Genomic DNA, 26,480 nt, shown 5'->3' with positions numbered 1-26,480 from the left:
CACTAGCTATTTTTTTCCAGCTTCAGTGTCCCTGCAACCTCTATACCGTGTTTCCCCGAAAATATGACCTAGCCAGACCATCAGCTCTAATGCGTCTTTTGGAGCCAAAATTAATATAAGACCCGGTATTTATTATGTTATGTTATATTATATTATGTTATAGTATACCCAGTCTTATATTATATTAAAATAAGACTGCGTCTTATATTAATTTTTGCTCCAAAATATGCATTAGTGCTGATGGTCCGGCTAGGTCTATTTTCGGGGAAACACGGTAGTAAAGAGAACAGTCTCTTTCTTTCTCTGGGAGGTAGGATGTAGGCTCAGGAGACCTGGGTTCTGGTTCTATCCGCTCATATTGGGCCTCAGTTTCCCCACTGGGAAAACAAGAGGAAGGGTGGACCATGTGTTCTCTGGCACCCTGGGATGCTGGGGGGACTGCGCCCCTCCACCCCTCCCCACTCTCCTGTACATCCTAGGCCAGGGGGAAGGGAGAGTGCTGAGGGGAGCACACAGCAGGACAAACTGACTGCTACCGCCAGTTGCTTAAGGGGCGGGAGGGGAGGAGTCCTCACGGATCCTGTTTCAACAAACGTTTCTTTCCCAAAGAGTGGAAGGCGGGGGAGAGGGGGAGAGGGACCTATTTAAAGCTACCCTGTTGCTGGCCAGCTGTCTGGTTGCCTGGGTCTCTGGCCATCCCAGACCGCAGTGTGAATCCTCCTGCTGATCTGTCCAGTCTAGAGCCCCTCAGCCACTCAGCCCCAAGATGGGCCGTGGGGTGAGTATCCCCAAAGAGTAAGGGTGACTTTGTGGGAAGAAGGGCTCTCTGGAGGCTGAGGGAGACTAGAGGGAAAGGATGAATGGGATGGGATGTGGAGGGAGAGGCATAGTAAAGCTGATCCGTGGGGTGGTTTGAACTTGGAACTCACAGTCTCCTAGCTACAAATTTGTGTGCAGGCCCACTGCTCACGACCAAGTGCTTACCTCTTCAGCACCCCTACAATCGGACCCACAGCCCACCACACACACCCCCTCCAGCTCTCCCTCCACCCCATTCCGCATCTCTGTCCCTCCACTCCCAGTGCACCCCCTAGCCTCCCAGTTAAGGGATATTTGGCACTATTGATCCTCCCTGCCTTTGCCACCCCCTGAAAATATTCATTTTTCTGGAAATCCCATCCTGAAAGGTTGGGGGTCCAATTACAGGTTAGAGAGGGGCAGGAGAGCATCTGCTCCAGAGTCACCGAACAGAGTAACTCTGTTCGAACAGTGCCGAACAGTGTCCGAACAGAGTGCCGGACACCATCTCAAGGGTCTCTGAGTTCCAAGGACAGCTGAGAGGGGTGTGGGAAGAGTGATGTGCCCCCAGCCCCCATCCCAGCACCCCTCCAGATGTCCCTGGGGAACATTGTCCTGGCCATGGGCTTTGAGGACTTTCCCAGAGGCTGGGAAAAGCTGCCTCCCCATCCCCACCAGCCCACCCCTGCCTGTGTCATTCTGCAGCACTGGGTATGCCAAGGGGAAGATTAGCAACCATTGGAGGCAGGGGAGGCACCAGGCTTTGGATACTTGGAAATGAAACTTCCATATGGAGGAAAGTGACCCAATCCTTTTATACACTGTGTGCACTACTTTCCTTTGTGCAATGCTGGGCATGGAGGGAAAGAGCCAAGGAGCCATGGGGGGTGTTAAGGAAAGAGGGGGCCTGTGGGGAGTTTCTGAGCCCAGGAAGGGTCAGGCAAGGACATGTTATTGCACTGAGTTTAGCAACTGGGAAAACTCCAAGCATGGACACCAGGGTTCTTGAGCTAGGGTGGGAGCTATAAATAGAACATCTGTGCCCGTGGCACCTGCGACCCATGTGCTCTCCATAAGCTGTAACTGATACAGATATACATGGATGAACAACCGAGTTGGTGTCTCAGCGGGCCTGTGTGGGCAATGTACTGTGTGGGGTTGTTTGAGGGTCTGTGAGGAGCTGTCTCTGAGGGGGGGCTTTATGGAGGAAGAGGTGACAACCATGGGAAGATACGCTGCCTTGGGATCTTCAAACTGCACCTTGGCATCTCTTGTTCCCCGAGGGAAAGGGAGTCCCAGATGAGTTACAAGACCTCTGAGGAGAGGCCAGGTGACCCTCCACTACCCCATCCCAAGTGAAGAGGAGGGATGTAGCCTTCTCTCCTGCTCCACCATAGAACAAAGTGGACCCAGTTCAAGATGTCCTGCTTGGGAAGCCATTTGACCTTGACTTCTTCAGAGGGTCCCAGCTGCTTGGGGTATGTGCTTCTCCCCCAGCATCCATAAAATCCCCTTCCCTGCCACCCCCAGTAGCAAGTCAGGGAGCAGATCCAGTTCTACTTGGACTGAGAGGCTGGGTGAAGTGGGCAGACTTAGGGCTGAAGCTTGGAGTTCAACCTACCAAGAGACCACTAAGGAGGGAAAGCAGCCCCATCCCCCACCCTCATCCTCCTCCGTCCTCCTCTGGGACTCATTTTGCCCCCATCCCTTTTTCCCCCTGCATCTTACCTCCAAAGCAAGGCCTAACTGTTACCCCATCACACTGTGGCCATGAAGGACAGCGTGGGAGCTGGGGGAAGGGACGGCACTGGTGGGAGGGAACCGGCCAGCTCCAGCTGCCACCGAGAGGCTGCAGTGGGGGGAGCAGTGGCTGATTTCCAGCTTCCCCCACTCTGTCCCAGCCTCTGGCTTCCTAAGAAAGAACTCTCTGTTCTCCTTTAGCATTTAAGGCCCGACTGGGACTTGTGGTTGGGGGAGGGAGGAACAGGGTTGGGGGAGTGGTCCTTGCTTCCTCTCTTTCTTTCTTGCCTGGGCAGCCTGCTGGCCCCAAATCTTTGCAGGTTCCTGGCGACAGAGGCTGAGATCCTTGCCAGGGCAGAGGGAGGGGGAAGGGACCAGAGGCTGAGATCCTTGCCAGGGCAGGAGGAGGGGGAAGGGGCCGTGTGTCCCAAGCTCTGTGGGAGAACAGGGTGGGGGCTGAAGGAAGGGGGGCTGCATCGGGCTACTAGTTCAGCCACCATCCAACATGCCCAAAGTGCGTGGGCTGGAAATTTTTTAAAACCATGCATTTGATTCTAAGCCTCATGAACTTTATTTTACACCTGAATGTACAGAAATTCTCAGGCCTCTGCTCATTTGCCCCAGCTGCACCCCTCCTCTGTGCAAAGGCCTGGTTCCTGCCTCACTGAAGCTTATATAGCCCGATTATTTGCCTTTCATCCATTTCTCAGCCCTGTCCCACCAAGGACATAGTTCATGAATCCAAAGCATTTCAATCCATTCAATGAACTCCCTTAAGTCACCTGCGGAAGGCAGAGGGGGCACTACTCATAAGCCCTCTCCACTCTTCTGTGGGGCTACTTCAGTGTCCCCAAGATAATCAGCCTTTAGGAAGCCAAAAACACGAGGTCTGACAATTAAGTTTGCGAACTTGTTGCAATGACATTGCTAACCTTTTTTTTATATCAGAGGGATTAATCATTATGAATTTGTACCAACTGGACAAACAGTTAACCAAGTTTACTATTTGGAAGTGCTGAAAAGGCTGCGTAAAAAAGTTAAAACGACCTGAACTTTTTGCCAACAATTCATAGCTCTTGCATCACAACAATGCACCAGCTCACACGGCACTGTCTGTGAGGGAGTTTTTAACCAGTGAACAAATAACTGTGTTGGAACACCCTCCCTAGTCACCTGATCTGGCCTCCAATGACTTCTTTCTTTACCTGAAGATAAAGGAAATATTGAAAGGAAGACATTTTGATGATATTCAGTACATCAAGGGTAATACGACGACAGCTCTGATGGCCATTCCAGAAAAAGAGTTCCAAAATAACTTTGAAGGGTGGACTAGGTGCTGGCATCGGTGCATAGTTTCCCAAGGGGAGTACTTTGAAGGTGACCCTAGTGATATTCAGCAATGAGGTATGTAGCACTTTTTCTAGGATGAGTTAGCGAACTTAACTGTACGACCTCGTATACTTGACTCATGGATGTGTCATATGGGGATAAATGCAAACTTTAGTGTCTACGCGACCATGGTATCCACTCTCACTGCACACCTCCTCCTGTCCTGATGTCACCGGTGACTCCTCCCTCTCCAGGGGCTGGATTCATGCCTATGATCAGGGCAGCTGCTGCATTCCTGGGATTGCTCCTGACTCTGGTAGGAAATAAAGGCATTATCATGGAGTACAGAGGGTTTTTAGGGCAGTGAAACTCTTCTGTATGATACTGTGATGGTGGATGCATGTCATTACACGTTTGTCTATACCCGTAGAATGGACAACACTAAGAGTGAGCCCTAGTGAAAATTATGGACTTTGGGTAGTAATGATGTGTACATGTAGGTTCATAGACAGAAACAAGTGTGCTACTATGGTGGGGGACATTGATCGTGAGGGAGACTGCATACGTGGGAGTAGGGGTATATGGGAAATCTCTGTACTTTCTGTTCAATTTTGCTGTGAACCTAAAACTGTTCTAAAAGAAACACTTTGTTTCTTAAAAATTGCATTATCCTGCATAAAAAAAGCAAATACTTTGGCCATATGTCCCATCCAGATACCTGTACCTTATGGAAAAATAATTGATTACACCATAGTATAGAAAAGCTCTTCTCTCAACATTCAGCACAGAGGCAGCCCCTGTGACAAGGACATGATATCTTGAGAAAAGAGGAGGACAGGGGTCTGGGGAGGAAGAGTGAGTGAAAAAGCCCTTGTCATGGACACCCCAGGCCTTCCACAACCCCACTCCTGTCCTGTTACCCCAAGACAGCCTTCCCTTAGAAAAAGAAATTACCCACTCTTTCCTCCAGATGTTTCCTGTGAGACCTCAGAAGCCTGGTGGTGGTGAGGATACCACAGGCCCTGAAGAGGAAGGAGAAATTGGTGGCCTCATGAGGCTCCTGCTAAAATATACACCTGACTTCACCGGAGGACCCAGGAATGCCTAGACCTAAGAGCTATACGCATTTTAGTTTTAGATTTATCTTCAGAGACAATTTCTTTTATTTTGGGACAAATGGGACCCAGTTGTCTTCTTACCTAGTTGTGCTTTGGGACCACAAGTTCTGCAAACTGCTTCTTGTTGGGTAGTGGGCAGGCCTGCCCAGCAAGATGGAGAGGACTCCCAGCAAATTCCATGTCCCCATTTCCTGGACATGCTCTGACCCTCCAACTACTAACTTCTCTCAGTCCATGAGCCCTGCTCATTCCATTTCCGCATGCCACTACTAGGCCCTGTGGCTCCACATCCTCTTCTAGACACTTCCCTGCCCTGATCCCTGGCTCGTCAAAGACTCTTATTTCCCTAAATTCTTAACTGTCTCTACTCTTCTCTAAGTAAAGTAGCCATACTGTTGGGACAGAGACATCCCTATGGGGCACTTCCACCCCTCACCGCTTCCTCAGTCCTGCCCACCCCTTTCCAGGATTCTAAATGGTGTAAGGTAGTTGTTTAAAGTTTTTGTTTATTTTGGTTTGTATTTAGCTGCAGGGTTCTTTCAACAAACAAAATCTTAGCAAAAGCCTAACTACTAAACAACTAATAGTGGGTTGCTGAGTCTTTCAGCCTTCCCTGAAATTCAAACATAGAGCCCAATGGCTCTGCCAATTGTTTGCAAACTGAGGGCCTGGGGTCCCTTCTACTCTCTACTCCTTTTCCTCCCCTGGAAGGATCACTGCTTTGAATCCATTGCGCCCACTCCCAAAGCCTGGGCTCCCTGCTGTGAGATAGGAATAGAGGCTCCAGCCTCCACCTTTCCTGACTCTCTGGGCTCTCCCTTCCTCCTGCAGGCTGGACGTGAGTACTCTCCTGCAGCCACCACTGCAGACAATGGGGGTGGCAAGAAGAAACAGAAAGAGAAGGAGCTGGATGAGCTGAAAAAGGAGGTGGCCATGGTAAGGCCCATAGCCTGCCCAGCAGGGTCATGGAAAGGGGTGCCATGGTGGGAGAGCTGCCCCACAGCCCTTATGCACTCAGATAAACTCATGCCCACCCCTCTCGTGCTCCTTTCCTCACCCCTCTGTCCCTTGGTGCCCTCACATGCATTCTACACACACACACTTAGCCTCCCTCCGCAAAGTAACTCAGCTTCCCTTCCCCAGGATGATCACAAGCTATCCTTGGATGAGCTGGGCCGCAAATACCAAGTGGACCTGTCCAAGGTGAGTGGAGGGACTCTGGGGAGATCACCAAAGAGGTGAGAGAACCATACATTAGCAGTGTGCAAGGGACCTTACAAATATAATCCAACCCTCTTTACAGATGGGGAAATTGAGGCCCAGAGACAAGTGACTAGTTGGTGGCAGAGCCAGAACTAGAGACCAGATCCCCTGCTTCCTAGTCTATATCTCTTTTCCTATGTACCTAGAAGCCAGGACTCCTTAGAACCCAGGCCCCAGAGGGCCTCTGGGCATGGCTCTCCCCCCACCCCAAGCAGCTTCAGTGATGCACAACCTCTCATGGGACTGACATACATGAAATTGTGGGTTGACTCATTATTATTACAGTAGTATGTTGGGGCCCTGCTATATATGAAGCACATGATAGATGCTTTACATACATTTCTCTAATCTTTACAACAACCCTGAGAGACAGATGCTATGGACCTCTTTCTTAGAGCAAGGATGCTCAGGAGGAGCAAGGATGAGCAGCTTCCCAAGGTCAAATTGATAGGAAGCAGCACAATACAAAGATCACTTTGATAAACAAAAATTATTAATCAAAAATGTAGTGATGGAACCTCCTCTTGCAGGCCTTCCCTGATTGCCCTTTTGAAAATTCTATGCCCCCATTCTTTTTACCTTACTTTCTTTTCTTTAATAACACTTTTTACTCTCTGGCAGTAATATCTATTGATTGTGTGTCACCTCCCCTAGATCATAAGCTCCACAGGCTTTGTGGGACTTGTTCATCTGTGGGTCCCCAGAGCTGACAATAGAGCTGGCATGTAGTAGATGCTCAATCCACATTTATTAAAAGAAGGAGTGGACAGATAGAAAGATAAATAAGAAGTAGACTCTGGCTTCAAGGAGCTCAAATATCTAGTAGCAGAAAGGAATACAAACATTTAATTGTAGTGCCATATGATGTGTGCAGCTCTAGAATCATGCCTGGGGTACAATGGGATGCAGAGAGGGGCATCTGAACCAGCCTGGGGCTACGGGAACAGAGCTAGGCGAAGCTTTCTGGAGAAAGTGACAGGTGATAGCCAAAGCTCTGTGACATTGATGGTCAATAATGTAGGACGCTTCTTGAATCCTTGGTGACGTAGGGAATCTGGAAGAAAGATAAGAGGAGGAACCAATTGAGATGTCTTTCCAGGGAGCCTTAATCAGGCTGCCTCCTGAGGAGATTACTGTGGGCCCAAAGTGTGCCTCAATCCAATGATGACCAGAGAAGGGGCCACACTCAAAATCCTCCTCAGCCTTCAAGGTCTCCAACACCCACTGCAAACACTACCTCCTTCATGTGGCCTCCACTGATGGCCCCCCACCCCTTCCAACCAGGTGGGATTTTCCTCTCCACCTGGACATTATTCCCTGCCAAGGAGCTTGTAGGAAATGAGGGGCCAGGTTGGTTCTGGATGCGAGCTCCCACACTTCTTCTTGCCTCCCTCAGGGCCTCACCAACCAGCGGGCCCAGGACATTCTGGCTCGGGATGGGCCCAACGCTCTCACCCCGCCCCCGACAACCCCTGAGTGGGTCAAGTTCTGTCGCCAGCTTTTCGGGGGCTTCTCCATCCTTCTGTGGATTGGAGCCATCCTCTGCTTCCTGGCCTACGGCATCCAGGCTGCCATGGAGGATGAACCGTCCAATGACAATGTGAGCTGGAACAACTGACCCCTGGACCAGCCCATAACTCTGTGTAGTTAGGGAGACAGGGAACAAGACCCCAAGGTCACAGTGCTCTTTAGGCTGAAAAGGAGTGAGGCATATATATATATATGAGGCATATACATATATATATGAGTGAAGCATATATATATATATATATATATACACACAAATATATATATATGTATATATATATATATATATATACACATATACACATATACATATATATCCAACACATATATGCACACACACACACGATATCACTCATGAATGAGAAAGCCCCTCCCTGTTCCTTTACACTTAAGTGGGCTTGTCTGTTTCCCTTGGTCTTCATTCATCCATTAGAGAAGTCCTAGTCCTGGGAACTTCCTAAGACTTTCCCTGCACTTTCCGGTCTTAGGAGGCTGGGGACGAATAGATTGAGGGAGAGAAGGACTTTACCATTCTCACTCCCAGTCACAGACAACAGTGGCATTTAATGCTCATCCTGAGTGGCAGCTGCCCCTCTAGTGTTGGGAGATGGGCAGGTCCCTCAAACTCTTTCTCCTTACCAGCTATATCTAGGCGTGGTGCTGGCAGCTGTGGTCATCGTCACTGGCTGTTTCTCCTACTACCAAGAGGCCAAGAGCTCCAAGATCATGGATTCCTTCAAGAACATGGTGCCTCAGGTAGATGGCCGGCTGGGCCCTGAGCTGGGGCATAAGATTTCTGGGAGGCTCCGGCTCATCCCTTCTCAAGTCCTTGTGCTCTGAGATGGAAGCTTGGGCAGAAAAATCCCTCTAGCTCTCCATCCCAGGACCTACTTTTGTTGCTAAGGGTGCAGAGCTTCTTCTCCTCCTTAGGGGGGTTGGAGAAGAGGTGGGAGACCAGCAGGAGAGAAAGGTAGGGGTCGAGACAAATACTTCATGAAATGCATGTGGCCTCTCCACAGCAAGCCCTCGTAGTGCGGGAGGGCGAGAAGATGCAGATCAATGCGGAAGAGGTGGTGGTGGGAGACCTGGTGGAGGTGAAGGGTGGAGACCGCGTGCCTGCTGACCTTCGGATCATCTCTTCTCATGGCTGTAAGGTGAGAAGGCTATGCCAGAGCAATTGGCTGGGTCTAAGAGAAAGGCTGAATAGAGCTGAAAGGGACCCAGTTAAAGGTTTGAAGATTGGGAGACCCAAGTCCAAATGCCAACCCCTGTCCCCATACCTCCCAGCTGTACTTTTTCTCATATAGAGTGCATTGTCTACTTATACCTATGTGTGATTGTGCCCTGAGTATTTCTTTGATATATACTTTATAACCATCTTATATTGAGTACCAATTATTGTTAGATGCTTTACATATATTCACATATGCCATGTAATTTAACTCTGTTAGAATGGTCTAATCATTCAGGGCTGTTGCATGTGGCCACACAAGTTATGCCATGTACGACCCTAGGTGGTGCCATTTTCATAGACTGTAGTGTTGGTGGCACACCCTGTAGTTATGCAATGCAGAGATTCTCGTTAAATTCCCTATTTTACAGATGAGTAAATGGAGGCTCTGTTGGTTAAGTACCTAGTTTAAGGTCACATAAGAAGTTAGGAAGAGCTGGGATTCCCAAGGACAATAGCTGAGTAACACTATAAATATGTGATGAGGATAAGTGTAATTTTGTCCCTTGTGTCATGGAGATTGAGTGCGGTTAGAATCAGGAGACAGCAGTGTGTGCAGGAGTGCATCTGGCAGTTTGATGACCACACCACTGCTTTCTCCCCAGGTGGACAACTCATCCCTAACGGGCGAATCAGAGCCCCAGACCCGCTCCCCTGAGTTCACCCATGAGAATCCCCTGGAAACGCGCAATATCTGTTTCTTCTCTACCAACTGCGTGGAAGGTAAGAGGCTAACCTGGTGGGAGGATCCTAATCCTGGCACCCATTGAGGGAGGAGTCTGAATTCTGAACACCCAGTCATGATGGGGGCTGTGGCTGTACTTGTTAAAAGCCCTGCTATAGAGAAGGGAATGAAGGGTTCCCTGAATATTACAGAAACAGTCCCTTCCAGAGAGCAGGATATTGGCTAGGGAGGCGTGACACTGGAATAGTTACCTCTCCGCAGGAAGATTTCTGCTCTGTTCAGTCCAAGACTGAGCAAATTCCAAAGCCTTCAGGTATTGGGCCAAGACCCCCCCTACACACACACACACACACACACACACACACACACACACACCACATCATACACATTCACACACAGTACACATCACACACACATCACACATATTAATACTTATACACACATCACATACACATCACACTAACACACACAAATTTCACACACACACACATCACACACTCATACACACAAATCTCACATACAAAAGAGATCACACACGCTCACACTCACACACACCGCAAGCCAACCTTGAATCCTGTGCATCTTTGACTTAACTGATGCCTCCCATTTCTCCTGAGTCTGGGACTAGCTGCCTCCTCCTATGGCCCTTGCTTTGACCAGAGCCCCAGGCTGGGGGAAGGGCCAGAAAGCTTCCATGTCAAGTAGACACTTGGGTCCTCCTTCAGGCGACATGTAGGATTGTGCTTCAAAAAGAGAAATTGTCATGAATAGGCTGCCCATTTTGCCCCATTCCTGTTCTGGGTTCTAGAGAAGACCAGAGGCCAGTAAGAGCTCTCAGGGCTGCCACAACTTAGTGGCAGGAGTCTGAGCACAACTGAAACCTGTGCCTTCTGTGGTCATGCCAGTGAACTGAGTCTGGGTTGACTCAGAGAAGGAGTAGGGGGCAAGAGCTGATAAGAGAAAGAGGCCTGACCAGACCACAGGCTTCAGAAAGTGAGCCAAAGAAGTTTTGTACCCCACCTCCACACCTTTCACTTCCTGTTTTGTTGTTTCTCGTCAGTGTATTATGTTTCTCTGGGCTTTTCCCTCCTTCAGCAAGTTGGAATTACAATGAAAATCACCACACTTTAAATTTCCTAAATTTTTAATGTGCTAAGATTCTGAAGTTTGCTCTACATTTCCCACAGTTGTTAAAAATGCTTAGCAAAATATTTCCATTGCTTACTCTGAAATTGTCTTTGAAGACAGAACAGGAAATGGAACTAACATTCATTTTGAGTGCCTACTATGTGCCAGGCATTGGTCTAGGTTTATTACAGCACTATCTCATTTAATTATTAAACCAATCCCCAGAAACTCAAACAAGGATTCAAACTCAGGTTTAGCTCGTGCCAGCATGCATGCTCTTCCCATTGTCCTACCTTCCCTCCCCTGAAGGCCCCTCTCATGTCTACTAAAGGGTCAGTAATTGGCTAGCTTTTATAGAGATTCATGCCTCCTGTTGAGAAAGACAATCTTAAGACTACATGGAAAATCCATAATAAGTGCTTTACTTTGTGAATTTTGGATAGTAAGTATGAGATTGATTTTACTGAAATATTTCAGACAATATTTTTCTTTCACTTATTGAATCTCCTCATTTTGAATGTTGAAGTCATTTGCAAGGTTTTTCCTTAGACACAAATATAAGAGAAAATAATTTGCTATTGTACTGAGTTTGGGATTGACGATCAATGCAGGGAGAGTAAGCCAAGTGAGGTACAATCTGCTGAAACTCCAGGATCAGAGTCTTTGGCCTCTTTACTCTGGTATGGTTTTCTTTTCTCAGGAAGTAGGACAGGACCCAATGCTCCCAGCTTGATGTCCCCTCCTGTGTTGCAGGCACTGCCAGGGGCATCGTGATTGCCACAGGTGACCGGACAGTGATGGGCCGCATAGCCACTCTGGCTTCAGGCCTGGAGGTTGGGCGGACGCCCATAGCCATGGAAATCGAACACTTCATCCAGCTGATCACAGGGGTGGCTGTGTTTCTGGGCGTCTCCTTCTTCGTGCTGTCCCTCATTCTGGGCTATAGCTGGCTGGAGGCAGTCATCTTCCTCATCGGCATCATCGTGGCCAATGTGCCTGAGGGTCTGCTGGCCACTGTCACTGTGAGTGGTCAGGCTGATGTGCCACCGGGGGAGGGTCTTGCTACGCTTTCCTCAAAAGTTCTGGAGGCTCATTCCTTCTCAGCAATTTTTGCACTGCCAGCCCCTAAAATCACATATCAGATTTTCATTTAATACATTGCTTGGAGTTTGAGTCTGAAAAAGATCATTTAATACATGGCTCAGAGTTTGAGTCTGAAAAATCTCAGGTTGGGTTATTCCTTGGCACACAGTTTCTCTCCTGGAGCTTGTCATGGTCATCTCTTTTCACTACCCATGTAGTATTCATCTGCCCCCTGCAGTTTGGAACTCATCTTGGCCAACTCTTCTGTAAAGGCTCTCTCAAAGGTCACCAGTGACTGACAAATCCAGTGAGATTTTCTCAGCTCCTACTCTTAACTATGCTGCTGAAATAGATACTGCTGTCCACCTGCATGAAATCCTCTCCTTCACTGATCACTGTGACATGTCACTATCCTGGTTCGCCTCTCCTCTGTCCCCAGCAATGTCTTCTCCTTCTCTCTGACACTGATTCTCAGGCCTCAGCTCTCTGCTTTTCTCCTTACACCCTTACAGTGAGCCCAGTTTTTCCAGTGCCCATTCTGTGTGGGTGGCTCTCATATCCCCAAGCCCAGCTCTACTCTGGCCCTCTCTGGAGCTCTAGCCAAATGTCTTCAACTCCCTACTGGACATCTCACTGAAATATATCCTCATGATCTTGGTTCATCTGCTCACACTTAACATCCTACTCATGTTTGTGGAGTAGGATAGGAGTAGGAGGAAGGATAGAGCCATGCTCTTAGGTAAGATCATAGACATCTCCGGCTCAAGCTTAGCCTTTTTTATTCTCCTCTCTCTCTACCAGGTGTGTCTGACCCTGACAGCCAAACGCATGGCCAGGAAGAACTGCCTGGTGAAGAACCTGGAGGCAGTGGAGACACTGGGCTCCACCTCTACCATCTGCTCTGACAAGACGGGCACCCTCACCCAGAATCGCATGACCGTCGCCCACATGTGGTTTGACAACCAGATCCATGAGGCTGACACCACCGAAGATCAGTCTGGTAACTGGGAACCCCAGAGGGGTGAGGGGGCCTGGAAGATGTCCAGGACACTGGATGGTGGGGTGGGGCAGGGGAGGTATGGGCTCTAAAGTGGAACTAAGCTTCTGGTTCTCCTTCATTTCCTCCCAGGGGCCACTTTTGACAAACGATCCCCCACGTGGACGGCCCTGTCTCGGATAGCTGGTCTCTGCAACCGTGCAGTCTTTAAGGGCGGTCAGGAGAACATCTCCGTGTCTAAGGTAGGGGGTCAGGATTGTCTCCATATCTTGTTCACTTTGCTGATGCCCAGCTTCCCCTCTCATACCCTATGGAGGCCTCTGGGGCTTCCGTGCCCTCTCCACTTGGTCCTCCATCCTTCCCCAACCCCAATGTGACATTGAATTCTCTTCTTGCAGAGGGACACAGCTGGTGACGCCTCTGAGTCTGCTCTGCTTAAGTGCATTGAGTTGTCTTGTGGCTCTGTGAGGAAGATGAGAGACAGAAACCCCAAGGTGGCAGAGATTCCTTTCAACTCCACCAACAAGTACCAGGTCTGGTCAGGGCACTGGGACAGGGGAAGGGGAGGGACAGAAATGAGGGGTTGCACAAAACCGAGGAGGAGTCATCAATACGAAGAGTGGAGACATCTGAGCATCATGTCCTCTCACCCCTGCCTTATCCCCCAGGGCAGCCTGGGTGACTACATGTCTGGTTGCCATTACCCCTTAACTCCCAAACCTTCTTACCTTCCTACAACTTGTTACCCTCTTGACTCTTATTCCCAGAGTTCGCCACCCTCTTGCCCCAGTCGCCCAACCTTTCCATCCCATTCAGTTGAAACATACTTCTGAAATTTCCTTAGGGTATCTCTCAGCCTGTAGGCATCTGTTAAATGCCAAGAACATAGTCTCAGCTGTGTCCTGTAGTAAAGCCCCACTGAGGCCAGTATGGTGGTGGGGGATGCTGACAAGAGAGCCATCTAGCCCCTGGCACAGTGCCTGTCTTAACTGATCTTAATTAATATTTGTTGAGCCAATTAATGTCTTATGGGAAGGTGACTCTCAGGTTACAGGGTTGGGACTATGAGGTCCAAACACCGCTCCACACACGGAGACTGTCCCTATTCTGACAAGCATTGGGGTTATATGGGAGCCAGGGGTTATTTCATTAAGGGAGGGTTTCTTACCAGCCTCTGCTCTGTTTGAGGCCCCATGCTGGGTAATGGAGCTACCAAGACAAATATGTCCCCCCTGTAACCATCTGTCCTCTCTCCAGCTGTCCATCCATGAGCGAGAAGACAGCCCCCAGAGCCATGTGCTGGTGATGAAGGGGGCCCCAGAGCGCATCCTGGAACGGTGCTCCTCCATCTTGGTGCAGGGCAAGGAGATCCCTCTGGACAAGGAGATGCAAGACGCCTTTCAGAATGCCTACATGGAACTGGGAGGACTGGGGGAGCGAGTGCTAGGTGAGGGGCCAGAAGCAATGAGCAGGGCTGAGAAAGTGATCTCCAAGCCTCAGTGGCTTCCCTGGGGTGAGGAGCTTTGGGGGTGCCCAGACAGCCACCTTGCTGTTCTCAGTTCTCCCCTCTGCACCCCTTCAGGGTTCTGTCAACTGAATCTGCCCTCTGGAAAGTTTCCCCGTGGCTTCAAATTCGACACAGATGAGCTGAACTTTCCCACAGAGAAGCTCTGCTTCGTGGGGCTCATGTCCATGATTGACCCTCCCCGGGCAGCTGTGCCAGACGCTGTGGGCAAGTGTAGGAGTGCAGGCATCAAGGTAATGGCCTCACTTCCTCCCCTCCACCCTCTCTTTTCACATACCAAAGGTCTAAGGACTGCAGGGGCTGCTGGCCTGGGGACACCCAGGCCACTAGTGGTCTCCTTCCCACTGATTGTGAGAAGCTGTTATCTACAAGGAAAGGTTGGCCACTGCCTTGGAGCGCTCACCCTCATCCCTTGTGCTCAGAGTGCCCCATGTCACACACCCATCCTCTCCCTCCCTGGCATGGCTCATTCTATTCTCATGTCAAGCCGATCTGGCACCCCTGTCTTGGAGATAATGGTAGTCCTACCCTTCCCAACTATTGCTTCTCTCTCTAGCCATTTGAGATGGGATTATCAGGCTCCTATCTTCACTACTCACTTCCCCCAGAACCCTTATATTGGGTCCGGTCCTCATCCCACCCAGCACATCACTCCCAGGTTCTCTTATCCAAACACAGTTGCTTCTCAATGGCCACTCCCTCCTTGGTGCTATATTTGTTCTTCATTAAACAAATATTTATGATTTACCAGCTGTGTATCAGGCACTGTTCAAGGTGCTGGAATTCAATAAACAAACAAACCAATGTAAATTCCTTGCATCTTGGCACTTACTTTCCTGTTTCCAAGATATAGTTCTTTACCACTCCCCTTAACTTAGCTACTGGTAACATCACTTTCTCCTCTTTTTTCAGCCTCTCCCCTATTACCACATAAGTTCAATTCAACCTGTCTACTCAGGGGTAGGTACTGTGCTAGGTGCTGAGGATAAGATGAGTAAGACACAGTCTGGCCTCTGGAGCTCATGGTATCTCAGGGGAAACAAATGCCTTTACAATTAACAAATGCCTTTACAATTAACAATCATAATTGTTAGGGTAATTGAGTACCTACGATGAGTCCGATACTCTAATAATAAAAACAGCCAATTGTTTTGTGAACCTGTATGTGAATCAGGCAGTACTGTTAACACGAAACCTGTATAATCTCATAACAATTTTTTTAAAACCTTATGCGTAAGCACTAGTATTTCCCCTCTTTTACAGAGAAGGAAACTGAGGCACAAAGTAACATGCTCAAGACCCCACAGCTAGTAAGTGGTAGGGACAGGATTTTAGCTAAGGCAGTCTGCTATTTTTCAACCATCACACTAGATGACTTTTCTGTATATATGTGATTTCTTAACCCCATAGCACTTTGTCTCTAAGGTAGACACCACTACCTTCATTTAAAAATAAAACAAGCTGAGACTCAAAATGGGTAAGTAGCTTTCCCAAAATAAAACTGCTGGTAAGAAGTGGATTGGCTATATGAAGCATGGCCTGCTTCTCTGGAAGGCATATGCTCCCACTGCTCGTCAAGTTACCTCTTGCCATGCATGATCAGAACTATCATGGATGCCTGGGGAAAGTCCCTCCATGGGAAGTTAGAGTAGGGAAAAATTAATTCTGTCTCAGGGAACTGGACAATGTTTTACAGAGGGCCTGACATTTGATCTGGGCCTCAAAGGTTGACAAGTATTTTGTAAGGCAGTGAGGGAGAGGAAGGCATGTGAAGAGCAGGGAACAGTATGTACCCTGCGTAGTTAGACTGTACTGGATATGTGTGTGGGTTGCAGGGAAAGGTGGCAGAGGAGCATTGGGAATTGAGACTGGAACCTTGGGCCAGGACCAGTTGGAAGGACTTTGTTTAAATGCCAGACTTAGGCTTTATCCTGTAGTCCATAGAGAGCCACAGGTATCACGGGGCAAATTTAGCTTTCAGGCGGCTACCTGGATGGAGGGCCTGGATTTGGAGGAGAACTGGAGTCAGGGAGACAGGCAAGAGATTACTGCAATAATTCAGGCAAGGGATGGTGACCCAGATGAAGGCAGCAACAAAGGAGTGGAGGGGAGTCATTACATTCGAGAAATGTTTTGAGAACTTGGTGACCAAACTGGATATGGGAGATAAGGAAGATACAGGAGACAAAAGGCCTGAATGAATGAGGGACAGTTTCTAAGGCAGGAAGTAGAAGAGCAGGCTTGGTGGGGGTGGTGGGAGTAAAGAAATGAGTTCAACTGATCTTACATTTAAAGAGTCTGCAAGACACCCAGGGTGAGATGTTGCTGGGAAAGTTGGAATATGGTTTAGAGCTCAAGAAAGAGGGTCAGGACTGGATATTTGAGTCTAATTATCCCATGAGTGCAAAGTACAGACATACTAGTACGTTTTATTATACTGCCCAAGAGCAGGCAACTTAGCTAAACAAAATGGATGCCAAGACAGCAATACCATGAAGTAGCTCAGTTAAATTCTTGATAATTATAAATTGTAATGTTTAACGTTGCCTAGGCAAAAAGCATGGAGCATAGGTCAAGAAAAGGGAGGAGAATGAAACCCTGAGCCACACCAACATTTAGGAGCTAGTAGAGGAATAGGAACCAGTTATCCAAGGGAGAGGGTGTTAAGACATAGCTAACATTTAGTGAGTATCCACCTACCGTATTTCCCCGAAAATAAGAGCTACCCAGACAATCAGCTCTAATGCATCTTTTGGAGCAAAAATTAATATAAGACTCGGTATCATATATCGTATCATATCATATCGTATTATAGACGTGGTCTTACAGTAAAATAAGACCGGGTCTTATATTAATTTTTGTTCCAAAAGCTGCAGTAGAGCTGATTGTCCAGCTAGGTCTTATTTTCAGGGAGCCACTTGCCCTTCATGACAACCGAGAAAGGCAGGACTCATCTTCTCCATGTGCTGAGATTCAGTGAAGTGACTTGTCTAAGGTCTCAGAGCTGAGAAAAGTCAGCATTTACACTTAGATCAGCCTTCCAACCCCTAAGCTACTTCTTCCACCCTTCTTGGCTGCCTCCCTGAGGAGGGTGAGAATAAAGAGGGTGGAGGGGAACCAAGGGAAGACAGGGTTTTAGAGAGGGGTGGTGAACAATGCCAAATGCCTCAGAGGGGTCAAGAGGATGAGGTCTGCAAAGATGCTGTTGTTTTTCAGTTGGGAAGCCTATATGGCCTTTGGATGGCAGTTTCAGTGAAGTGTTAGGGGTATAAGAGAAGGCAGTGGAGCTTAAAGAGGCTCCTTTTCTTGGTATTTATGTGATTTGTTCCACAAACCCACATGCAAATGCTATCCTAATCCATCTCTGACCTCTTAACTGGCCTCTTAGATGCCAACCACCTTCCTCATCCAACTCCATCCATTCTGCAACATGACAATGAACATTGTCATTAGGGCAGAAATCACCTTCTTCTCACATCATGGAAGAATGTCAGTGGGGAGGGAAGGAGGACTGTCTCCCTGTCATCCTTGTTCTGTCCAGTTAGATTGCCTGCAGCTATCATATTGGACACTAACAAAACCATGTCATAGTTCTGGCTCCCTGTGACCTTGAGCAAATCACAGGCCCTTTCTAAGCCTTTGTTTCCTCATTGGTAACAGGAGGGGGTTCTTAGGGTCCTTTTAGCTCTGTCAGCCTTGTATTCCATGAAATCTAAACTCCTAAACAATCTTTGAGGCTTCTCTTCCAAGGGACCCTTGTCAACATGTTTCTCTGTCATGGCAGCTTTCCTCCATTTAAGCAAACTATCTTTGATCCCCAGAACGCAACTTGTCATTGTCTCTCCCCCTCATCCACTCATGCAAAGACAGACAGACACACACACTTCCATTATTTTGGATGGCACCTAGTGGTCTTTTTTTGACTTTGGGAAAGGAATAGGAGGGGGCGGGGAATCTTAATACTGCTGTCTTTTCCCCTTTTTTTAACTTCTTCCTGCAGGTGATCATGGTGACCGGGGACCACCCTATCACAGCAAAGGCCATTGCCAAAGGTGTGGGCATTATATCAGAGGGCAACGAGACTGTGGAGGACATTGCAGCCCGGCTCAATATCCCTGTCAGTCAAGTCAACCCCAGGTGAGGCCTTTTTCAGGACCCCCTGGGGTTAACCACAGGGTGCCTGAGTCTTCCCTGGAGTATCAGGATAGCACCTCTGGGAACTTTACGGGCCTTTCCTCTGGTTCCTCAGTCCTGAGTGTCTTCAGGCTGTGCCACTGTTTAGCTGGGTGACTTTGGAGGTGTCAACTTTCCTCCCTGAGCCAAAATTAGGATCCTATCTACACTGCAATGAGATATGTATAAGAAAACAAGCACACGTGTAGTAAACTGTATTAACTGTGATGATGCACATGGCGAGGATCTAGCATCACTTCCTCAGAGAAAGAAATGGGAGAAACAGGTCACTGAGCTTTGAGTGAGAGGAGGATGAGGCCCTGGGGGAGACCAGAGTCCCAGAGGCAGTCAGGAGAGACAGCAGGCTGGTTAGTCTCGGAATCAGCGCCTCTGCCCCTGCACCCCAGAGAGGCCAAGGCGTGTGTGGTGCATGGCTCTGACCTGAAGGACATGACATCGGAGCAGCTGGATGAGATCCTCAAGAACCACACAGAGATTGTCTTTGCGAGGACATCTCCACAGCAGAAGCTCATCATTGTGGAGGGTTGTCAGAGGCAGGTGAGCAAGGCGGTGGGAGGCAGAGCCGGGCGTGTGCAGGGCCTTCACCATCTAGCTTGGCTGTACCTTTTCCCAGGGAGCCATCGTGGCGGTGACGGGCGACGGTGTGAATGACTCCCCGGCGCTGAAGAAGGCAGACATTGGCATTGCCATGGGCATCTCAGGCTCTGATGTCTCTAAGCAGGCAGCCGACATGATCCTGCTGGATGACAACTTTGCCTCCATTGTCACAGGAGTGGAGGAGGGTGAGGAAGCTATGGGCTGGATGGTATCCAGAATGTCTGATGCCTGCACACCTGCTTCCTGTGCCTTTTACCCCAATCAGAGTCAACTCAGGATTCCAGGTGGCCATCAACTGGCTTTAGCTTCCCTCACACACAAAATCTTCCTCTCTCAGGAAGCTGAGCAGCCACACCTCCAGGGGTAGGGGTGGGGTATGGTCCCTCTGATCTCCCTGATGCCTTCAAAACCTCCACCTAGGCCGCCTCATCTTTGACAATCTGAAGAAATCCATCGCGTACACTCTGACCAGCAACATCCCTGAGATTACGCCCTTCCTGCTCTTCATCATTGTCAACATCCCCCTGCCTCTGGGCACCGTGACCATCCTCTGCATCGACCTGGGCACTGACATGGTGAGGCCTAGGGCTGGAGTAGGGGGCAGGCAAGGCAATCACATGGGCACTATGGGCAGGGATGGGCAGCAGATGGAAAAAGAGAGGCACCAGGGGCTGCTGACCAGGTTGTGCTGGTTGAGGAGAAGACAAGCACAAGGCTCCCTTCCAATGCCCTCCTCTTCTCCACTCTCCACCTCACGCAGGTCCCCGCCATCTCCTTGGCCTATGAGGCAGCTGAGAGTGACATTATGAAGCGGCAGCCGAGAAACCCACAGACAGACAAGCTGGTCAACGAGAGGCTCATCAGCATGGCCTATGGACAGATTGGTACAGCTGGGCCCTGCGGCTCTGCAGAGAATCCCCGAGAATTCTTTCCCCAGCTTTTGGAGGGAGGGACCCCCAGCAAAAATCCAGGACAGGGGCCAGCTTCCCCAGGGTCAGGGATATCCATCTCTGGCCCATCAGCACTGCCCCCCTCCAGCTTCCTTCTCTGACCCAGGCCCTGCCTTTTGTCCACAACCCACAGGGATGATCCAGGCACTGGGCGGTTTCTTTACCTACTTCGTGATCCTGGCAGAGAATGGTTTCCTGCCCTCACGACTGCTGGGAATCCGCCTCGACTGGGATGACCGGTCTACAAACGACCTGGAGGATAGCTATGGACAGGAGTGGGTGAGTGGCGCTGTGTACATGCGCACGTACATATACAAGAGAGGGGCAGGCTAAACACCTGGCACAGGTGATCAGTAGTGGCCAACTGGGATTGGGGTCTAAGGGGGGATTTTGTGCCCGGGGTTTAACAATGGCTCTGAACTGTGCAATACTCTGGTCCTGCACTTTCCTCTCACACTATCACCTCTCTGCCCACCCTCCCCCAGACCTATGAGCAGCGGAAGGTGGTGGAGTTCACCTGCCACACGGCCTTTTTTGCCAGCATTGTGGTCGTGCAATGGGCCGACCTCATCATCTGCAAGACCCGCCGCAACTCAGTCTTCCAGCAAGGCATGAAGTGAGCGTCCACCCTCCGGGCACCTGCACACCCAGGCTGAGTGGGCTCTGGGTACACTCACCAATCCATAGAGGCTCGCCTCACCCTCTGGGCCCAGTTCTGACAGGGTGACATCAGGTTTTAGTTATCCAGCTGTATATCCATAACCATGTTTGAAACGGATATGAGAAGGAGTGATATGACTTTCTGATGAGTTTTATCTTGCTCCTAAAATGTACTTTGTTAAGGTCTCCTTCTACCTTCCTTCCTTTTCATCTTCTCCCCCTCCTTCCTTCATTCTTTCTTTCCTTCCTTCCTTCCTTTCTTCTTTCCTTCCTTTTTTCCTCCCTTCATCTCTTAATCTAGTGACACCCACCTCAACCCTTTGTCCAGCTCTAAATACAGGATCTCTCGTGCTCCTCTACACTTGCAGGTAGCTCTGTCCTGTGGTGTTATCCTTGTAGGGCCTGAGCTACTCAGCATCAGGTTTAATGCCTTCTTATTTGTGAGTTACCATGTGCCAGTCACCGAGGTAAGTGGTTCAAACACATCATTTAACCTCACAATAGCTCTATTAAGTAGGTATTATTTTCAATTTATGGGTGAGATCCCCAAAAGTTTAAACGATGTGGCTGAGGTCACCCCCCTGGTAAGGACTAACCCAGATAAGTTTCTAAAGCCCAAGCTCTTGACCACTACACTGCGTGGCTCACCAATCACAGAGTCTGGCCCTGGGAGGTACTTAATAGCTACTCTGTGATTGTAGCGTGGGTGATAGTAAGTACTGAAGTTATCACGGCTGTTCCCTTTATTTTCTTCTTCGATGGGCACAATTCACTAAGTGAGTGTTGTCACAATTTGTTAGTATGGGGAAAAAATAAAGATGCCAAAACCTTGGTGAAGTTAATAGCATTTAAGATCCTAGGGAGAGGAAAGTTAAAGTCTGTTAGATAAATAAAGATAACATAAAGGAAGGCGATTCCAGTAAGCTAAAAGCACTAATGGGGAAAGTGCAGTAGGAAGAGAACAAGGAGCAGAAGAGTCCAAGAAATTGGGGACAGTTCTGGGCCAGAACCTACTGTGCAGTGATGCGGGCCACAGGAAGGTGGGCACATAACTGGCTGAATCCAGCCCATTCGAGAGGCAAATGGAAAAGAAAAAGTCAGGCTGGGTACAGAAGAGTACTAATACCTACAAGTCACCTGGCCAAAGGCAGCCTCAGCACCTCAGGCCCCACCTGGGGTCCCTGCACCCTCAGGGGTCCTCCTAGATGCTATTTGCCTTGTTCAAAAAATGTTATGGAAATCAAGCACTTACCTGTGAGAAGGCTCCTAAGCCCACTTAAGTGTCATTCTTAGGCAGAAGCCTAGGTATGAAGTAAAGTGAACAATGAGTAGTTCTGTTTGGAATCCAGGTATATGTGTAATTACTTTTAAATTGAGAAATATATTCAATACTTATTAACAAAGGCAGTTTGAGAGACAAAATCAATTAAAATGTGACTATTATAGAAGAAAAATAGAGGGGTCTTTAGTGAGTGAAAAATTTGGGAAACAATGGCTTAAGCCATTAGGTGAAGTGCATGTTATAAAGGTTAAGTAATATGACTGAGAATTTTCCATGTTTGAGAGCTTTCCACACATTGTCTCCCATGATTTTCGCAGCAATCCTATGATATAAAAGAAATATCTTCATTTTACGGAGAAGAAACATGAGTCTCAGAGAAGTTAAGAAATACTGCTTATAACCAAAAGCTAGTAAGTGGCAGCAGTGGGACTAGACACCACCTGACTCCAGAAACTGCCCTCAGAACCTTTTTCTATCTTGCTTTTCAATCCTGACATAGGAAACATATATTGGTCACTCAATCTCCAGTGAGCTCTCCCTCTGCTAAGTACTTTACAAATGCTCTCTTCTTTATTGAATATCTACAACCAACAGCTACCAGGGACTGTATGAGATACTGAGAATGTAGAAAACATACATGGGCTCTGAACTGAAGGAGCTTTCTCTGCATCTTGCCCGGGAGATGAGACTTTCACAGACCATTTGTCTGGAGCAATGACACGAGTATAAAATGCCTAAGGGTAGGCCCCATGTCTCCAGAAGAAAGCTCGTATTGACCACAGCATCTCCAGAACAGAGCACATCACCCAACACATAAGAAACATTTATTTAACAAATGAATATATGTGTTATAGAAAACAATCAAAGGTAAAATCAATAAGCATAAAAATTAAAGAAAATCTTTCTGGGGTTACACACAGTATGAGAAGAGGGTGTCTGCAGAGGGCACAGAAGATGTCATTTATGACCCTACCTTCAGAGTTCTTCTTGCTTCTTTCCCTTCCACTACCAGGGGTTTCCCTGGATCTCCACCTCCTTGCCGTCCCTTCAAATGCTACCTACCCTCCTTTCTTTATCTTTCCAGAAACAAGATTTTGATTTTTGGGCTCCTGGAGGAGACAGCGCTGGCCGCCTTTCTGTCCTACTGTCCAGGCATGGGTGTGGCCCTCCGCATGTACCCGCTCAAGTGAGTGTCTCTTTAGAAGGGCACCTTCTAGGATCCAAGTTATGGTCCATTCAAATCCTCTTTTATGTAACCAGCCTCTAATATTCCTAACACTCTGCTCTGCTTCTTTCAGGGTCACCTGGTGGTTCTGCGCCTTCCCCTACAGTCTCCTCATCTTCATCTATGATGAGGTCCGCAAGCTTATCCTGCGACGATATCCTGGGGGTAAGCAACTCCACACCTCACCCCACCCCCATCAAATGCAACCCCCACTGCTGGCTACCCCTCCAGGCCTTCCAACCTAAACTCCATTACAACCACAGAGCCCTGCTCCTTTCCTCAGTGCGCTCAGATCCTGGGGTCCCAGGTCCTAGGAGCCCTGATTCTGTTGAACCTGTTCTCCACACCTTCTTCCTCTCGAATTCTAGTACCACCTAAAACCCACTGGTCTCTGAGGCCCTACACCTTCAACCTGGAATCACAGAACATCAGAATTAGAAAGGACCTTGAGGTCATCTGATCTCACTTCCATATTTTACAGCTAAAGAGAGGCATAGAGGTGAATTTATTTGCTCACGGTCATAAAGCAAGGAGCAGCAAAACTGACACTAGAACCAAGGCCTCCTGATTCCCAAGCATCAACCAAATGGTGTTTGTTTGTTTGTTTGTTTGTTTCCAACAAGTACTTTGATCACTTACTGGAGGTTGAGAAAGGATGGCCTACAAACAAACATTTTCCATGGATAGTGTTTGATTTGCCCTGCCATATATTGCGCAGGTGTTTTTTTTTTTTTTTTTTTTTAATTGGCCCAATACCTAAAATTTGGGGCCTTTCACATAAAATCCAAATTTCTGACTTCCAAAAAATTACAAGCGCTGCCAACCCCACAGCCACAATTCTGTTCAGCAACAACAGGTGGCTGCTCCTTTAGAAACTCATTTCTTTCCTGAATAGCTGCTGTAGGCATTTGTATTTTTCACCCCCACCTACTCTATGCCAACCCTTCACTGTGCTAAATACAAGTCTCTCCTTTTCCCTAATTTATGACCCCAGCTCACTGGGTTTCCTCCCCTTCACTTTTCACCGGCCTACAGCCTCCTTCCCCAGGTTTCTATCCACCTGGCCTCAAACACCCAATCCCCAAGAAGAGATTTACCTTTTGCCTCCTTTTAAGCTCACCCTGTAACCCCCATCCCGATCTCTCTAACAGGCTGGGTGGAAAAGGAGACATACTACTGAGCCGGTTGGAAAGAAGAACCAGGCATGGGAAAGATGGGGTGCCCTGGAAGTGTTACGGGGATGGTGATGGGGAGGGGTGAAAAAACTGGAGTAGTTTTTAGGGGAAGATTTGGAGAGAGAGAATGAGGTAACTCAGCAGGCTAAGTTGGGAGGAGTGGGTAAATAAGCTTGGCATGATTGCCCCAGAGACGTTACTCTAAGCCATCAAATTAGGCCCCTCTCCAGATCCTGCTCCACCCCACTCTACTATGTTGTCTATTTTTATGAGGAATTGAAGGTCACCCTAGCCTTCCCCATTCCCTTTCCCTTCACCCCCACCTCCCACTAGAACAGATTAACACCCAAAGGCAGGGACCTGTCTAACCGGAAGGAGGGAAAGTATCTCAGATCACCAATGTCTATCTCTCCAGCCTCATCCCACTTCCCACCTTCACCCTTGGTTTGCTTCCTGCCCAACTCTGTCCCCTGCTTCCCTCTCCAACCTGGAAATTACAAATGGTTCCTCCTGGTGAGGCCAGAAAGGGAAGCTGGTTGGAGACACTGGCTTATCTCCTAGTCAAAGCTAGTTATGAACCTCTAGCGGAGAGCTGGACAGATAGGTCGGGGGGTTGGGATATGGCGGAGGAGGTGAGACAAGAAAGGAGAGTGAGTGTCAATGACACAGCATTTGACATGTGGAGTCTCCAGATAGAAATCTGGGCTCCAGCTCTGTGTTCTGCTCATTTAGAGTGCCCTGCCTGCAAACCAAATTCAAATGTCATCAGAGTAGCAGCAGAGGCAGGACAAGAAGGCAATCTGGAGAGCTTCGCTGAGATCTCACATTCATGTGCCACAAAGTTCCCATTGACCCTTGCTTTGTGGTCTGTTTTGTCCATGAGGCCCAGATGTTACAGATGCTCCAACTCTCTCAATCATACATGCTTGGTAACACTCACCATTTAGAATGCTAAGAATTTAGAAATTCCACGTTGTTCCAAGAGGGATAGCTACCACCAGTTCATTCCCTGCCCCTCCTATCTCCCCATTCATGCCCACGCTAATGAATCTGCCTCATTCCTAGGCACTGCCAAACCAGGAGTTCCCTGGCCAAAAGTTGGAAGTGAGGTGGAGATGTTCCCAGAACCTTCCTGTCTTCCAGGGACATGCAGAATCAGCTTAGCTCATGAATGTGGTCAGAACCTCTGGACAAGAGGGAAAGCATTAGGAGACCTGCCTTTGACCTCTCAGTCAGCAGGGCTGTCCCTCCCAGGCAAATGCCCTTCACGTTGATGTTCATTGTAACCACTTTCCCTGAGATGGTCAGTTGGTTTCTGGTTCCTATGGGAGATACTTTTCCTTCCCTTACCCCCTCCTCTGAACCTAACCCTTCTTTCTGCTCTGCAGGCAGCTCTGCCCATTCTCTAAGGCTGGCTTAGAAGGCATTGGGAATGTCCTGCAGAGAGAGATCTAGGTAAACAAAGCAAGTTAGAGACACCTAAGGAAAATGGAAGACCTAAGGCAGAAAGCAAGGAAGCACAAAAGATAAATGTTAGGTCAGGCCCCTAAGCCACCTCCCAAGGTCTGTTACTTCATTACCCTGAATTCTATTTTATCAGAAGTACCTTGAAATAAGTGAGTCATGGCCTTGGGCTTGGAAAACTAAGTGGAAAATCATAGTAATTTGGGCCTTATTAATTTGAGATTTATTGACTGTGGACAAAAGTTTATCTTTGCACAATCAGTAAAAATGGCATTTGTTTAGTAAATTAAGAGCATAAACAACATTTCTAAGGGTGGCATATTTAGTCTACATAAAACAATACTTTTCAGGCATTTTAGGAATCTCCATTTAGAAGTAGTGAGTGTATGGGCTAATTATTATCAATTTGTATGTATTTGTTAAAGAAACATCTGCAAGACTTTCACTTGGTGACCTTTTGTAAAACATTAGTTTGAGACACTACATATGTACTTGAAAATAATAAAGTT

The 26,480-nt window shown here is 48.2% G+C and overlaps 1 protein-coding gene across 2 annotated transcripts; it reads left to right on the top strand.

Annotated features, from left to right (window-relative positions):
• Positions 1 to 633: 633 nt before the first annotated feature.
• Positions 634 to 26,480, top strand: LOC117014362 (sodium/potassium-transporting ATPase subunit alpha-2). Of its 2 annotated transcripts, XM_033092127.1 has the most exons (24): positions 670 to 778; positions 2,196 to 2,276; positions 5,817 to 5,921; positions 6,129 to 6,188; positions 7,645 to 7,848; positions 8,418 to 8,531; positions 8,795 to 8,929; positions 9,612 to 9,729; positions 11,573 to 11,841; positions 12,704 to 12,902; positions 13,032 to 13,141; positions 13,298 to 13,432; positions 14,157 to 14,346; positions 14,482 to 14,657; positions 18,425 to 18,561; positions 19,005 to 19,155; positions 19,232 to 19,400; positions 19,636 to 19,790; positions 19,976 to 20,099; positions 20,299 to 20,444; positions 20,651 to 20,781; positions 23,192 to 23,293; positions 23,406 to 23,497; positions 24,484 to 26,480. In XM_033092127.1, exons 1-24 carry the CDS (start codon positions 767 to 769, stop codon positions 24,510 to 24,512), a joined length of 3,144 nt encoding a protein of 1,047 aa, XP_032948018.1. In that variant the 5' UTR covers positions 670 to 766; the 3' UTR covers positions 24,513 to 26,480. The 2 variants fall into 2 exon arrangements, with proteins under 2 accessions (XP_032948019.1, XP_032948018.1); XM_033092128.1 differs by lacking the exon at positions 2,196 to 2,276 and having other exon boundaries at positions 634 to 778; positions 24,484 to 26,479.

The sequence above is a fragment of the Rhinolophus ferrumequinum genome, chromosome 22, assembly GCF_004115265.2.
Source record: "Rhinolophus ferrumequinum isolate MPI-CBG mRhiFer1 chromosome 22, mRhiFer1_v1.p, whole genome shotgun sequence".
NCBI classification, from domain to species: Eukaryota; Metazoa; Chordata; class Mammalia; order Chiroptera; family Rhinolophidae; genus Rhinolophus; species Rhinolophus ferrumequinum.
The sequence above is the reverse complement of the archived record's forward strand: the minus strand, read 5'-3'. Positions and strand labels throughout refer to the sequence as shown.

Coding starts and splice junctions, on each gene's coding strand:
- LOC117014362 (XM_033092127.1), top strand. Junction 19,401..19,635: donor TGTCACAGGAGTGGAGGAGG/GTGAGGAAGCTA, acceptor ACCTCCACCTAG/GCCGCCTCATCTTTGACAAT. Junction 20,445..20,650: donor ATAGCTATGGACAGGAGTGG/GTGAGTGGCGCT, acceptor ACCCTCCCCCAG/ACCTATGAGCAGCGGAAGGT.